This window comes from Peromyscus eremicus, chromosome 2, assembly GCF_949786415.1.
Source record: "Peromyscus eremicus chromosome 2, PerEre_H2_v1, whole genome shotgun sequence".
In the NCBI taxonomy this organism is placed as follows: domain Eukaryota; kingdom Metazoa; phylum Chordata; class Mammalia; order Rodentia; family Cricetidae; genus Peromyscus; species Peromyscus eremicus.
Window position 1 is genome coordinate 139,604,451 of NC_081417.1, and position 15,293 is coordinate 139,619,743.

Here is a 15,293-nt window from a genome sequence, read left to right on the forward strand (position 1 = left end):
GACATACCTGGCCCCTTTGCCCCATTGAGAACAGGGAGGCTACTTTGGGGCAGGCAGGTAGTTCTGTAACCTCCTCACATTAAAAGTTCCTCCCTACCCCAGGGCTGGAGAGATAGCTTAGGCAGTAAAGCATTTGCCATGCAAGCTTGAGGACCTACATTTGGTTCCCTAGAACCCACATGGAAAAGCCAGGCATGGTGGTGCACAGTTATAATCCCAAAGCTGAGGAGGAAGAAATGGGTGAATCCTGGAGCTTGCTGGCCAGGCAGTCTAGTGCAATCAGCAAAGACCAAGTAAAAGGGGAAAATCCTTGTCTCAAATAGCAAGGTACACAGTGTCCTAAGGAACAATGATGGAGACTGACTTCTGGCCTCCATGCTCACACACATGAGTGTGCACACACACCATGAGCACACATATACATGTACACCAAAAGAAAAAGAAAAAAATGTCTCCTCCATCATTAAAAGCTCAAGCCGTAGAGGAAGAACAGGAGCATTTACTTCTAGAAATTCTTCCTGCTCCACTTGTCATCATTCCGGCTTGGGTGGGGAGAAAGCTTGGGATCTGTCAATCCAGGAGCCCTCTGAGCCTAGAAACACGGTCTCCCTCCATGGGGGCGCCAGCTGTGGGAAGCACATTCACAGTTGCAATTGCTTTGCTTCCCAGTAGAACCAGAAATATTTAAGGAACAGGCAATTAGCACTTACCAGAAACATTATAAAATTACACACAACTTGCTAACAAGTTTTCACATCAATCTGGATGTCTCTTTGCTTCCTGACTGGAGCCTGGGATCTGGCAGCCTAATGTTCAGTCTGGGAGGCTGACCCAGGGGAGGAGGAAGTAGGGGCCCTGCTCCTGGGGAGATGGAGGTGCAGAGAGGGTGAGGATCATTCAGGAAGGGTGTCCAACAGCCCAGGGACTCATGACAGAAATGAGATCATCTGTTGACTCACGTCCCTAAGGCCTTATGATGTGTTACAGGCACTCACTATTCAGGACACTGAGGCCATAGAGACAGGCCTGTCTCTGCCTTCACCCAATTCATAGTCTGTCTTCATAAGCATGGAGTAAGTGTGAGAAGATGGAGAAATCAAAAGGAGTGGCCTCTGACCTTGCTTGAGGGTACTGGAGACGTGAGTGAAAGTCCTCAGGGGACCTGATATCAGAAAGAGACTGCCTTGAAGGACACAGAGGAGGGTTGAGAGATGGGATATGTTGGCCAGGAAAAGACGGCTTGTTGAATGAGTGTGGGCCTGGGGAGATGGCTCCGTAGACAAGTAATCCAGTAATGAGGATCTGAGTTTGGATGGCCAGCACCACATAAAAAGCTGGGCTCAGTAGTGCTCCTATAGTCCCAGCACTGAGGAGTCAGAGGCAAGTGGATCCTTGAGGGCCAGGTAACCGTGTTGACTCAGTAAACTTCAGACTGTTCCCAAAAATAACACAGATCATCATTGAAGATGCTTGATATCAAACTCTGGCCTACACACACTCACACATACATAGTTTCACATGTGTGTGCACAGGAGCACATACATGCACATGCATGCATGCACATGAAGATGCATTACATACACATAAACACAAGACATTTTTAAAAATTTAAATCTCTACTGGAATCAGTTTTGAGAGTGATTAGGGAGAAGATGCCAAGATTGCCTCTGAGGGCAAGGCTCATGTCTCCTTCTCTGGCACATAACTCTGAAGATGAGCACCATGGCACTCCCTGAAAGAGGCAACATTGGCCCCAGGCTTCAAAGGAATCTAAAGGCAATGGCCCGGCACAACCGACTCCAGTTCCTTTAGGGCATCATCTCCGGCCCTGGTCTCACCAGAGGTCAGGTGCATAACCATCTCAGCTTCCCACCTGCTATTTTCAGGACACCCTTACATGTCAATCTGGTTTTCCAAAACTACTCCTTCTGGCACATAATGATGCCCCTCTGGTGCCTGGTCCCATCAGAAGTAGGGTACCTGCATTTCAGAAATGCTGCCTGGATCCCTGAGTCATTAAATAGTGACTGGAGCCAAACACACACCCAGGGTGTAGATCACTGCTGCAGCGGGGCACCAGAAGTGCTCCTGAGCCAGCCTCATGAGTCTAGGAGGCCCAGACTGGATGTGCTTGGACTGGCGCTGGACGATGACTCTGTCTGGCAGACGAGCAGGGGGTGTTCATTGTAGAAAGAGGAGACAGCAGGTGCCCAGTTCCTGCGTGGGCGAGCTGGCAGGGCTCTGCCAACAATGGAGACCATAATAACAATGAGGAAGTGCTACCTCGTTGCTGGGTCTGCGCCATGTTCTGGGCATCTTGGCTGTCAACTTGTAGGCACATACGCTCGCTTAACCCTCACAATGACCCTGGTCAGCAGAGCTGTTATTACAATTTCCATTTGATGCAAAACAAAAGCTAAGGGTCAGGAAGCATTGGCAGCGTGGGCTGGGGAGTTAGACAGTTCTGTAGATAAAGCAGCCCTGCCGTGTAAGCATGAGGACCTGAGTTCAGATCCCCAGAACCACACAAAGCTGGACACAGTACCACGTGACCGGAATTTCTATGTCAAGACAGGAGGTAGAAACAAGAGAATTTCTGGAAGTTCACAGACCAGTGAGTCTGACGTATGGAGTGGACAAAGAGACTGTTTCAAACAAGGTGAAAAGTGAGGACCAATACCTGAGCTTGTCCTGTGACTTCCAAATGTGTGTCATGTCATGAATATTCCCACAGTCATTTTTTTTTTTTTTTAAGAAGAATAATGTGACCCAGGCCTACTATATAATATCAAAACCAGGATTCAGGTCCAGGATGCTGTGGCCTCCTAGCCATCATTACACTGTCACCTCCCTGCAGATCATTCTGTTTCCTGATGTACAGTTTCCAAGGGGGGTGCTAGCCAAAGATGAGACCCAGGATGGTGGTGGTGTGGGGTGATGGGATAAGAGCCCTACATAAGCAGGAAGTGGGGATTGACCTGAGGACTTTGGAAAGCAGTCAGAAAACTGAGCAGGGGACAGTACAACCTGATAATAAGCTTTCACTGATCTTGTACCACATCAAAGAATATGGGATAGAGAAGAGAGGCAGAGAGCCGCCAACCGGCTAGTGCCAGCCAAGTGAGAAATTATGGAGACCTGAATTGGACAGAGAAGATGCAGGGAACCAGGGTGTTTAGAAGAGCAGCTGAGGAGAAGGTTCCTACTGGAGGGCGGAGTCTATAGGTTCTTAAGCCTCTGTTTCAACCTCCAAGAAGCCTCCCGATGAATACCTAACTGAATTCTCCCAGCGCAGGGTTCAGAGGTCAGGCAGCTCTGGATCTTCAGTGCTTACTTAGCCTGACAGTTTCTACATAAACATCGGGTCTCTCTCATGCATTTCACCAAACACCTACTGTGCTTCCAGCGGAGTGCTAGGCACACAGAGGCCCAGGAAACCTGATCAACCCGCGTCTGCTTCCATAGGGCTTGCTTCCAGGGGTGGTAGGGCAGCAAGAGGTGAGGAGACCATGAGGCTGGGGCAAGGAAGATTGTCAAGCTGGGGACTCAGCCTGTCCCTGATGCCCAACAAGGTGGGAGATGCCAGGTGGGTAATATTGGCCCTTTTTTGCCCACTGTTCTATCCCCAGTGTCTAGGACAGTAACCAGTAGAATACTTCTTGAATGCATAGATAAGTAGCTACAAGGGGTAACTGGCACCATGAGGAAAGAGTGAAATGTCAAAAAAGAGCGAGCGAGCGAGCGAGCGGGTGACATCTCAGGGATGGGCTGGGGAGTGTCCTGGAGGAAGTGACCTGCGGAGATCATATGCAAAGCAGGAGAGGAAGTTCAAGCTTGAGTTGAGGCACCTTGAAGTAAAGGAACAAACATACATGCATGGCTCTCTGGAAGGGCCCATGGTTGGGCACTCCAACCCCCACCCCAGCTCCCTCCAAGTAGTTTCTCTTCTGTGAGCACATCAAAGGACTCAGAATAGAGAGACGCGTGATACAGTCCCTTCTGTGAAGACACTGTCATAAAAGAGGATTTCAATTTAGTATCAGAAATTGAAAAGCCCGAGAAGACGGAGAGACCCGAGACTCTAGCATGGATGATAGGGCTAAAAGCCAAGCAAGGGGAGGCAGATATGGCCAGGCCTGTCCCCATGGAACTCCAGCACTTTCCACACAGACATCTGAGGCCCCTTGGCTTGCTTTTGGTGGGCCAAAGGAGCAGGGGGTACACATATAGTGAAATTGGGTTAGACTAGATTGATAGGAAATTGCAAGACTTCATTTCCTCCAACTCCAAATTGCATTTATCTATTTGTAATTCTGGGTGCTCATCAGACGTGCTCAGCCTCTGGCCAGGAGGGGCCTTTCCGCCAGGCAGAGGCACATCAGAAACCTCTATGGGAAGACAGAGCCTCCGTTTCTATGTTCTCAGTCCAATGATGACCCGAGGAGTAGGCCCAGGACAGAAACCAGCCCCCAGCTCCTCTCCAATCTTGGAGTTAGTTCCCCAGTTCCCAGCCCCAACCTGCCCCGTTCCTCATCACCCCACCTCCAGATCTGGGTTCTTCAGGGAGCCCTCCCCTCTCTACCTGGCCCTCCTGGATGTCAGCGTCACCACTGTCATCTTCTCCAGGGCTAACAGCTCCTTCCCTCACACTTGATGACCGTCACATTGGAGGAGGCGCATGAGCTCCATTTCCCTCCCCTCCACGTGGTCTTCTCCTTGGATGTCACATGGCCTCCAGCCCCTGCTTCCTCGTCATCACTGCCCCACCCCCACCCCTTACCCCAAGTCTTGCCATCTGCCTGTCTCTCAGATCTCAATCTTCTCACTTCTTCTCCAAGGTGGACCTTGTCTTCCAGCTCTGCTGGAATCTAGGGTCATGCCACCTGCCCTGGGGTCCTTTGTCCCTTGGCTCCTCTTGTCATCCCCCGTCCCCCCATTGGTTATCTTTTCCTCAAACTCCCCATCTCTGCCCTCAGCTCTTGCTTCACTCTTTCCTTCCTTGCCCTGTAGCTCCGGCTACCACTCAGCCACACTTGTAGCAGAAGCCTGGGTTCCTTGGCTTCACCGGTCACATCCCCAAGCCACAGTCAGCACCACTGTCCCTTTTGGGTCTGCGTGAGCAAAGCAGACAGAGCTGCCAGGTCCAAGAGCGTCGGCCCCGCCCTTAGTGGGCCACAGGTTCGTGGCTGTCCACTGAGCTTCAGTCTCCTGTTCTCTAGAGTGACAGCTTCAGAAGGTCCTGCCAGTGTCCAGTCTTGCTTCCCGTGACTAATACTTCACTCCTTACCAAAGACCTTGGTCTCCCGCTCGCCACCTGAAACTCACCGCCACACCATCCTTGTTCACTGCTGTCGTTGAGAGCCTGATCACTAAGGCCAGCCAGCCAACACGCACAGGGTCTCTGCTGCGTCCCTCCCTGGAGCCTCCAGCTGCCCTTCCTCACTTCTCCACAGCCTCAGTGAGCCATTCAGCCTCCGTCAGCATCCCCCTCCCTCTTGCTCTTCCCAGAAATTTAACTACATCCAAGCTCATTCCGTCTTTAGAATATTTTAACCATCCAAAGGTGGCTACCTCAGAGTTATGGCATAAGCCTCCTCTTTTCCATCCCTGCTCCTTCCATAGTACCACCATCCGTCCCATTGGGTGCTGACTTTCATGACAACTGTTGGTCATAGCATCAGCCTTGGGCTATCGTCCCTCCCATTGGGTGCTGGCTGTCACGACAACTGTTGGTCATAGCATCAGCCTTGGGCTATCGTCCCTCCCATTGGGTGCTGGCTGTCACGACAACTGTTCATCACAACATCAGCAATGGTCTCCTTTTAGTCTTTTGCTTTCTATCCCACCCTAAGTTCCCTGTGACACAGAGTCCGTTGATCTCCTCAGCTCATCCTCCTCCAAGCTGGCCCCCACTTGCCTTGGACTATAGTCGACTCTACCACTACTCCCCAAAACCATCCCTTATGTCCCATTCTGAGATGACATCTCTTCTCACCTTGCCTGGTGGGTCTCTTCTCCTGGCTCATTTATGAGTTACATCTCAAATTGTGTACTTCTGTCCTCAACTTAAAATCCAGATAACTGCTCCTTAGCAGCAATTATTGTGACCCTTCATGTAGTCTCCTGCCTCCAGTATTCTTGTCTGAGGGGAACACACCCTTGTGGCCAATCCAAACCCATACAGGTACGGTAGACCTTGGTCTCTCCCTTACTCCTGCATCCTTATCCTTGGCACAGCCTGTGGCATATTCCTACTTCAGACCCCTCACGTCTTCCTGGTTCTCTCCATCCTCTCTTCCTGGACCCAGCATAGGATACCATCAGAACATCTCCCACCAACACAGAGGTTTCACAGAAGCAAAGCATCTTTCTGTCTTGGTCCCTATTGCATTCTCCACTACTAAACTGACAGTCCCAATGTTTATTGAGTAAATGTGAATGCTCGCCTAGCCTCCAGCTAGCTAGCTACTCCTAGACCATTCCCCAGACAGGGATCAGAAGAGCTTCCCCCACACAGGTGTCAACTGCTGAGTAAATCCTTTAGCTTCCCATGACCAACCATCTAAAGTCCAGTCTCCCACAGGCCCTTTCACCGCTGGCCCTGCCCATCAGAGCCATTTCCAGCCTCATTCTTGCTACCTTGGAGAAAGTACTTGAACTTGCAGAAGGCAGGTGCCAGAGAAGTGAGGATCCCGGGAGCCAGGCAACTGTGTGTGGGTCTCAGATCCACCACTTCTGAGCTCTGTGGTCTTATGTAGTCACATATGTCTTTGTGCCTGTTTCTCTTTTGAAATTGGAGAAAAGAGTACCTTCCATTAGAGATACTGAGGGTAATGTGAGTTAATCTATAAAATGCTTGCAGTGGCCAAACTGGCTGGAGTCTGTGTACATAAACTGTAAGTGGAAGCTGGTTATGGTAATAATGACTAGTAGTTTTGTTCACTGACATAATATAGCTCAGTACACAACCCTGCATCTGAGACTTGGCCTGGCCTCGTCCCTCCATCCAGAGAACCCTTGTCTCCTCACTGCTAAGCCTTTTACTGCTGGTTCCTCTGTGGTCTTAGGCCTCAGCACAGAAAGTACCTTCTCCAAGACCTCTGTGACCCAGGGCTGGGATTCCACGAGATGAGTGATACGCTCACCTTAGACACACAATGTGAGAGTGGGGTCCCAAACTCAAATTTTAAGATAAATAGCATTTAAGACAGTATCTTTTAAATCAAGATGAATGTAAAATAGTCATGGCTTTTTAAGAAAAAAAATCAGCCTTTTAATTGAAGAAGACAAGCTGAAATAACAGGATGAGGGTAAAGGGAATAATTAAGCCATCCCAGTGCAAGGTTGGCATCAGTATCAATTTTAAATGTTATACGTGTTCATTGTGATTTTCTTAAAAAGCGCTGTATAGTGTTAAGATTGAGCTGTCCTTACCAGAACAATTATAATGAAAACAATTATTGTCTTACTGGGTCCTTGAGGCACTTGACATTTGTGTGCCTTCCTCTCTGCACTCTATTTTCAGCCTGAGACCCCACGTCTTAGGCCATGTCTCTTCCCCTGGATGTTCCAAGTGGACAGAGACTATCTACATGGCCAGTGTCTGGCACAGGCCCCGGCGCACAGCAGGTACTTATTAAATGCCTGCAACTGCCTTGCTGATAGGGAGGAATTAGGCAGGTATGGTTATGTGCAAAGAGATTTGACTACACAATGGAGGCCGAGAAGACCACCCCACCCCCAAATGCATGCTCTCTTGAGCCAGTCAGAACCTCAGACCAGCTGAAGGCAGTGATTCAGTCAGATGTGCCCTACTCATATATTTTGTGTGGTGGGACCTCACTAGGGGACCTGAAATACGGGCTCTGTCTTCAGATACCAGGTAATGTTTCCTGCCGTTGCCCTGACGGCTCTTGCATCACGAGACAGCATGTTTGGGGACACTGAGAGAAGGTGGGTTCTGCCTCTTGCTTCTTCAGATCTCTTTGTCACAGGGGCCCTTCTTCCTGTCCTTCAGATGACTGGAGCTCTGGAATCCGAAGCAAACTCCCACTTCCTTGGAATGATTCAATGTGGCCCCATCCCTGTCCCTGAGCATACACAAAGCCAGCTGCAAAAGAACATGTATATATAAACCTAGCTAGTGTGTGTGTGTGTGTGTGTGTGTGTGTGTGTGTGTGAGTGTGTGTGTGTAGGATGAGGTAGGGGACACTTGAGATTTAAGTGAACTGACCTGACTTGTACTGGAGATCCTTTGGTGCTTGCACAAGGTCACACTGACCCTGTGACAGTCAGAACCCTGTGCATATGCCACTGAGCCTTTGTAGCTCTGATCCGCTCAGAGAAACAGCTTACAGCAAGAAAACTTTTGCAGAATCCCACAGCACCTTCTGGAAACCTTGACTACTGACCACCGTAGTGACATCCACTGAAAAGGCAGCGTCCTTTCTTCCCCAGAGTCCTGGAAATTTATCCAACACTCCCTCAGTGACTCCAGGCCCTGCTTTCCCAAACCTCAGGTCTCTTACAGTCTCCTTTCTCCATCTGACACTTTCTTGGTGACTTCCTGTATCCCCTGTAGGCCATCTTCCTCCCTAGATGGAGCTCCTCCCCCACCCCCCTCTCACAGCACAGGGCACTTGGCAAAGGAGGCTCAACCTCTAAAGATGCAGCCAGGGCAGACTCCCGACCCCCCGAAGCGCCTGGGTCCTGGCTGACTCCCAGAGATGAGGCCATCATGCTGCTGAGTTCTGTCTCCTGGGGCTGAGACAGGCTGACTCACCGATTGGCTCAAGCAGACTTTAAGTGTACTTAATGAGTCGTTTGTTTCTTTTTATCTGCTACTGTCTCAAATTGAATCTACAAAAAAATACCTTGAAAGTGCTTCGGTGTCAGAAGGCAGCCAGTATTGATTCCCACTTACTCTGGTTGGCAAGGAAGACGGGCTGAAGGAAGACAGGGCTGCACTTGGCCGCCGTGTTGCCTGTGCTCATTCACCTTCACTGCTCAGACGGACCTTTCTTCAAATCCCCCCAGCAGTGTTCACAGTCAGATGCAAAGCGCAACTCAGGCAGGATGTCTCCATACTTTGAGACATATTAGCTCCTGGAATAGGTGCGTGACAGAGTGTAATCAAAGGAGGAAAGATTTATTGTGTCCTATGGTGTCATGGGGCTAGTGCCCACCTCGATGGGGCTCCATCCGTGGCCACAGAGCTTGAGACAGACATCAAGTCAAACAGAACCAGAAGCAGATGTCTCTCAAGGCTTCCTCTCAGCAACCCACTTCTGTTCAGCAGGTTCCCGTCCCCAAAGTTCCACAACCTCCCCCAAACAGTACTACCGTATGGGGGACTCCAAAGTGTTCAAACACACGAGCCTGCGAGGGAAATTTCACACCCAAGACTAAAAGCCACCTTTCACGAATGAAAATATCCGAGTGTCTGGGATATAGTGTGTGGACACAGAGTCACAGGCATCTGAGAACTGAAGGCCCTTTTGTCCTAGGACACTGTCCTTCCTGCAGGATTTATGAATCCCACACCCTGACTCATGGTAGAAGGGCAGCAGAGCAAGCAGTAGGGAACCTATGCTTCCAGGACAGATGTAAAGTCACCTCTTTTTCTTTGTCTCTTGTTTTTCAGAGATCGAACAGGGCAGTTGCGGAGACCCTGGCATACCTGCCTATGGCCTGAGAGAAGGCTCTCGCTTTCGCCATGGTGACACACTCAAGTTTGAATGCCAGCCTGCCTTTGAGCTGGTGGGGCAGAAATCAATCACGTGCCAAAAGAATAACCAGTGGTCGGCTAAGAAGCCAGGCTGTGTGTGTAAGTGAGCAGGGGTGGCCACTGATGGGCTCCCCAGAGAGGCAGGCTGGATCCCTAGTTAAGGCCCTGCCTTTGGAAACCTGGAGTGGGTACCCACAGCGCCATTTGGGGTGGTTTCTCTTGTTCCTAGGAAGATGGTTGTCTGGGTTCCCACATCTAATGTATGTTACATCTCTTGATCTTTGGAGACCTTCTTTGGTGATCCTTAAAGCAAGACAGAGACCACTGAGCATGGTCCATGAAGGTCAGACCAAGACTTTTCTCCTTATTCTTGTCACCACCGTGACACCATGCTATCGTGGGGTGTGCAAGATGTCTCTAAGTTGGTAGATGGTATACCAGCCTCGGAGTGCTATGGGGATCTGAGACCTTGAGGGCTATGTTTCCCATGATCACCACCTCTCATGTGGCTTTAGGAATGAAGGAAGGCTCCAACTGTCCTTGCATGGCTGGTCCTTCGGGAAAGAATGGGGTTGAGTCTGTTCCATGGAGCTATCGCCCACCATCTTTCTTCTTGTATGTGTTCGACGTACTTTGCCACATAGCAAACATCAGGAGTCGTTAGTCACAGTGAGATTCGACGTGTGAGGGGCTGTTGTGGCAAGGGGAAGCCACACAGTTGGTGTCAGGAAGTCTGAGGCTCTAACTTCTCCGGCTGTGGTCTCTTCTCTTAGTCCTCAACACTCAGCTCCCCTGGCTCTTTCTCAGGGAAGGGCGCTCAGCCTGACCTCTGATCCTCTGCCCACCTAGGCAGACAGCTCAGGACCTCTGAATTCTGCATGCCACAGACTGAGAGCCCCCGGGGTCTAGGGGTGGGAGAGCCTAGGAGATGGTCGACATCCCTGTGATGAGAGTGGGCGGGTGAGTTGGGGCATACCACAGTGATTACGCTGGTCGAACTAAAAACAGTTGTTTGGTCTGACAGAGCGTTTTCTATGACTGATAGTTTGTGTAAAAATTCTTCAGAGGGGAGTAGAGAGACGGCTCCGTGGTTGAGAGCGCTGACTGCCCTTCCAGAAGACCCAGGTTCAATTCCCAGCAACCACATGGCAGCTCATGACTGTAACTCCAGTTCCAGGGGACCCGACATCCATGGCAAAACACCAATGCACAAAAAATAAAAATAAATGAATTTAAAAAAAAAAAGTTTCAGAGACTTAAAGATTAGATCACTCCTAGGTCCACATGGAATCACTCTTAGTGAAAAAAAAATCAAATTACATGATATCTGTCCTGCTCTGATCCCGGTATAGGTGGGAAAGATCAAACTATCCATGTTGGCCCCATTGAGTGCTAGGAGCCATGGGGATACAGGGATCGGGGATAGTTAGCAGATGCAGCTCAGAGTAAGCAACCCAGAGCCCTGACAGCACAGTCAAGCCAAGCTAGGCAGAGGGGAGCAGAGGAGGACATGTCCCTCTAGCTGGAGGTCCTAGCTAAGAAGGAAGGTCCAGACAGTGGGATTTCCCCAGGAAGCATGGCAATCCATTTTTGAAACAGGAAACACTGGATGAAGGTGAACTTCATGGGCAGGAACATGGGAGGATCAAACCCGGAAGGAGGCTGAGCTCCTGGGCTCCATGAGCCAAAGCAAAATGTGGCTAGCGAGCAGAACGCAAGCTGCGGGGAGAGTGGTGGTAACCACTGGAGGCCTCCGGGAAGGTGCTCAATGATGCTGTGCTTCTGAGGAGTAGTTCTAGAACATTCTTCTAGAGCCTTCTCTAAGGGTTCAACCTCTTGAAGTGCTGCCCTGCAGGCCCTTCGTCTCCAGAAGCAGTGTGCTGATCTCTGCTTGCAAAGTAGCTGAGAAGAGGAGGACTGGGCTATCCTGGCGACAGTGGGTCCAGCCTGTGCTCTCTATTGTTTGGAGCAGAGGTGAAGGACCCAGGGCTTATTAATAAGAACCGCAAAGCAGGCGCTCTGGGCAGTTGGCATGACACGCTCTCTGGAAAGTTCTAGGATGGAAGAGAACAGTGGGTGTCTTCAGTCACCCCCACCAGTCGGCTGTGTCTGCTTACTTGGGGCACAGCTTGAGTCCCAGTGAGGTTGGTTTGAGTGGAGGAAGGCAGGCCAAACCAGCTCTCCCCATGCCCTGCACCACAGAGCCAGCCCCTCCTTGCACCTCATGAGTACAAGGGGCTGCCATCTGTCTGCTATCTGAACAATCCCCAGTCTCGAAGCTCCTGCCTCCACGATCCCTGGCTTTGCCCTCGGTGAGCAAGGTCTGGTAGTGAAAAAAACGACAGTGAGATTATTCACCGTTCCAAGTCTAGCGACCCAATTCTTGCCCCTAGCTGAGCTTCCGAACAGCAAGCAGCCAGGGCATCTCCTCTCCAGGTGCTGGCTGACCCAACAGGGCAGCCCTCCAGTCTCACTCCCCAGAGTCTGCATCTCCAGGATCATATTTATAGCTAACGATAACTGTAGTAAAAAAGGCCCCCACACTTTCCACGGTGAATGCTTGGAAACTGGTCCACAAACTGGGTCATCACAGCACAGGTCATACTTTGCCTGAGAGATGCTCCTGACCCCAACTCTAGATCAAACACACACCATAGTTTCTCATCAATAGAAAAGGGGCAGCATCTATAAATGTCCATAAAAATATAAAATAGTGAGAAGGCCTGTCTGCATCGTAGAGTGTTCCTTACACATACACACAAAAGCACCCCAGGCAAAAGGCTCATCTGGAGAGTCACTCCCTGCCCCCCACATTAGTCACAATAAACATCAACACAGCACTTAGCCAAACAATGTTGCTCTTGCTTTCAGAGGAGTTATAGAAGGGGACCAGGGAAATTCTTTTGATGGCTGGAATGTCTTAAAATGATTGTTCAAAGCGTTGTAAAGCACTGCACTGTTCTTCAGTGGAAGCATTTCCTTCCAAACGGCTCCTTCCTGGGGAGTTGTCCTGCCAAGTCCACACACAGCCACTCCACCTTGGCATTGCCGAGTGTTTTCTGCGGTGAGCAGCAACTTCAGCGTCGCTCACTGGCTTCTGAGATGCCCTCAAAGGGGTGGGTACTCAGCAGACCATCTTCTCCATCTAGGGTTGCAGCAGGGCGGTGCCTCTCACATTGAAGTGCTCCAACTGAGCACGTGGGGCAGCTCCTTCCTCTTGCTGTCTTGCTGTCCTCAGCCAGTCCATCTCTCCAAGGACCACTGCTCCGTCTCAGCCCAGAGTGGAGGCACTCTCCATCCGGTCCTCCATGTTGACTGTCTGCCCTGAGCCAAGGGCCAGGCTCAGGGGTTCAGAGCTGTTCCATTCCCTCTCTGCTTAGGGAGTTCGCTCACTGTGGCTGTCCTGAGGACGGAGCTCTGGCAAGGGAACCGGTCTACCTTACCTTGCAGAATCTCTGCCTGTTTTAGCATCATCCTTAACAGAGATGGCAGAGCCCCTTCTGTGCATCTTAAGGCAGGCAGTCATTGCCATTCCAGGGAGACAGTAGAAGACACAAATAACTCTGAGGGTGGTTTGCATAGTCCTTGATGCTTTGTTGACAGGCTAGCAGAGCACTTCACACTTCATAAGAAAGGCAGGAAACCAATTATCAGTCCATTAGCGGCCACTTTCCAAAGAAGTTGCCAAACAGCCTTCACCGGAGCCTGGCCGGGAGCACACAGAACCCTGTTCTCCTCTCCCAGTTCCTGAAGCCCATAAGAAAGTGTGAATCCTAATTGCTGCAGTCTTAATGTCTAGGGTGCGTGTGTAAAATGAGAAGGTGGGGCCTCCTGGGAAGTCTGCAGTTCAAATTATTCATCAACAGCAAAGTTGAGGGTTCAGCCGGGGACAATGGAACCCTTGGGTGCTCGAGAAGATACCGCAGAGGATGCTGGGATTGAGCTTGGCTTTGAAGATAGGGAAGAAGGGAAGAAGTAGCCTTCTCCTGGTGTCTGCCTGTCCTTTCCTAGATTGCTCCCCTCCCCCACCCCACCTCCATGCTGGAGAAAGCTGGACTGGATCATAGGGCCATCAGGACACTGCCTTTTCAGCTGTTAGAAGGCTGCTTCCTCCAGATGTTTCAGGCTCTGTAATGTTGGTACTTTGTCCCAGAGAACTGTCAGGTCTTGTAGATTGCTTTAGCAGCATCTCTGTCCCCTGCCACACTGAACGCCAGTACCACACACACTCCATGCACCCCACGCACCAGCTGGAAAACCAAAATCATCTCTAGATGCTGGCAGACATTCCTTGGCGGTAAACCTATCCCAGATAAAGAGCCATGCTCTTGGGTAACTTAGCCTTGTCTCAAGAGGTCCCCTGCATTTGGGGGGCTGTGGTTAAAGTCTGAAGCGTCATGATGGTGAGAGAGCATGTGATGGGGAGGAGGCTGATTTGTTTCCTGTCATTGGGAAGATGTGAATCTTCCCTACAATGTTGCAGAGCATTTCTTCCCTCTGATTATAGATGAATAAAGCAAGTTCGGGGTGGGGAGGTACAAACTGTGCAGCCGTCACATGGTGGGAGAGAATTTGATGCATTCATTGACAGAGCAGCAACCAAAAACCAGATTTCCTCTCCGAAGTCCCGTACGTTTTCCATCACAGCAGATTGCCAGACTCTGAGGGCCCAGCTGAGAAGCAGGGACAAGGAAAGAACACCTAGGATAGGTACCAGGCTGGATTTTCCCAGGAGGCAACAGCCATTGTGAGGAGTGCAGCACATCCATGAAGGGTAGGTCATGACCCCGAGGAGAGGTGCCTCTTCCTCACCTCCACTTCTCGTTCCTTCTGTCCGTCACTTTTCCATCCCTCTTCGTCATCTGAGCAGCTCTCTGTGTACTAAGTCAGTGGCACCAGAGGGAGTGCCTGTCTCAGTCATGTTCTAAACTGGAGTGCCCTGAGGGGGAGGGGAGGGGTGGGGTGACGGCTCTTGCTGAAGGGTGACCTCTGCCTATACCACCTGCTACAGTTCTGTATCCAGAAGCACCCACAGCTCAGGGGACAATACCCAATACAAGATTTTAGTATAGTCTAGAATTTCTTACATTTATGTAAATAGGATGATTTAAATACAGTTTTCGAAATTTAAATAAAATGCTCTCAATCTCCCTCCCCTAAGGGAAAAGCGTTTTCACATTGATCCAACAACTGAAGGATGTTCTTCCCATCTGTCCACCCCTTTCCCGTGGTCTCAGTCTCAGCGGGCATACCATTTTGCATGCTATGTTTCAAAGTCCACACCGTGTTGTATACCTTACCAGGTGACTACATGTCTTTCATGCTTAACTTTTCTAAACCAGTGGAATAGTCTGTCTAGTAAACGGGCCAAGACTCATGATATCAATTATGTTCAGTTGTTTTATATACAGCTATAATGAAAATCTTCATGCATGTGGCTTCCTCTTTAAGTTATTTTCTAAGGGTAAATCTCCAGAAGTCAGGTGATCAGGCCTGTGGATGAACATATTTATAGGTCTTTATGAATATATGCCATTGTGTCACTCTCGAGACCCCAAGTATCATA

At 50.1% G+C, this 15,293-nt stretch overlaps 1 protein-coding gene across 1 annotated transcript in view; it reads left to right on the plus strand.

The window, feature by feature from the left end:
• The window catches only part of Csmd2 (CUB and Sushi multiple domains 2), a 570,924-nt gene that overhangs the window by 341,072 nt on the left and 214,559 nt on the right, over window positions 1–15,293 (plus strand). Inside the window, exon 13 of the mRNA XM_059254992.1 lies at window positions 9,644–9,826. Within this exon, the coding sequence (XP_059110975.1) occupies window positions 9,644–9,826 (183 nt within the window). The remainder of the gene's footprint in view (window positions 1–9,643; window positions 9,827–15,293) is intronic.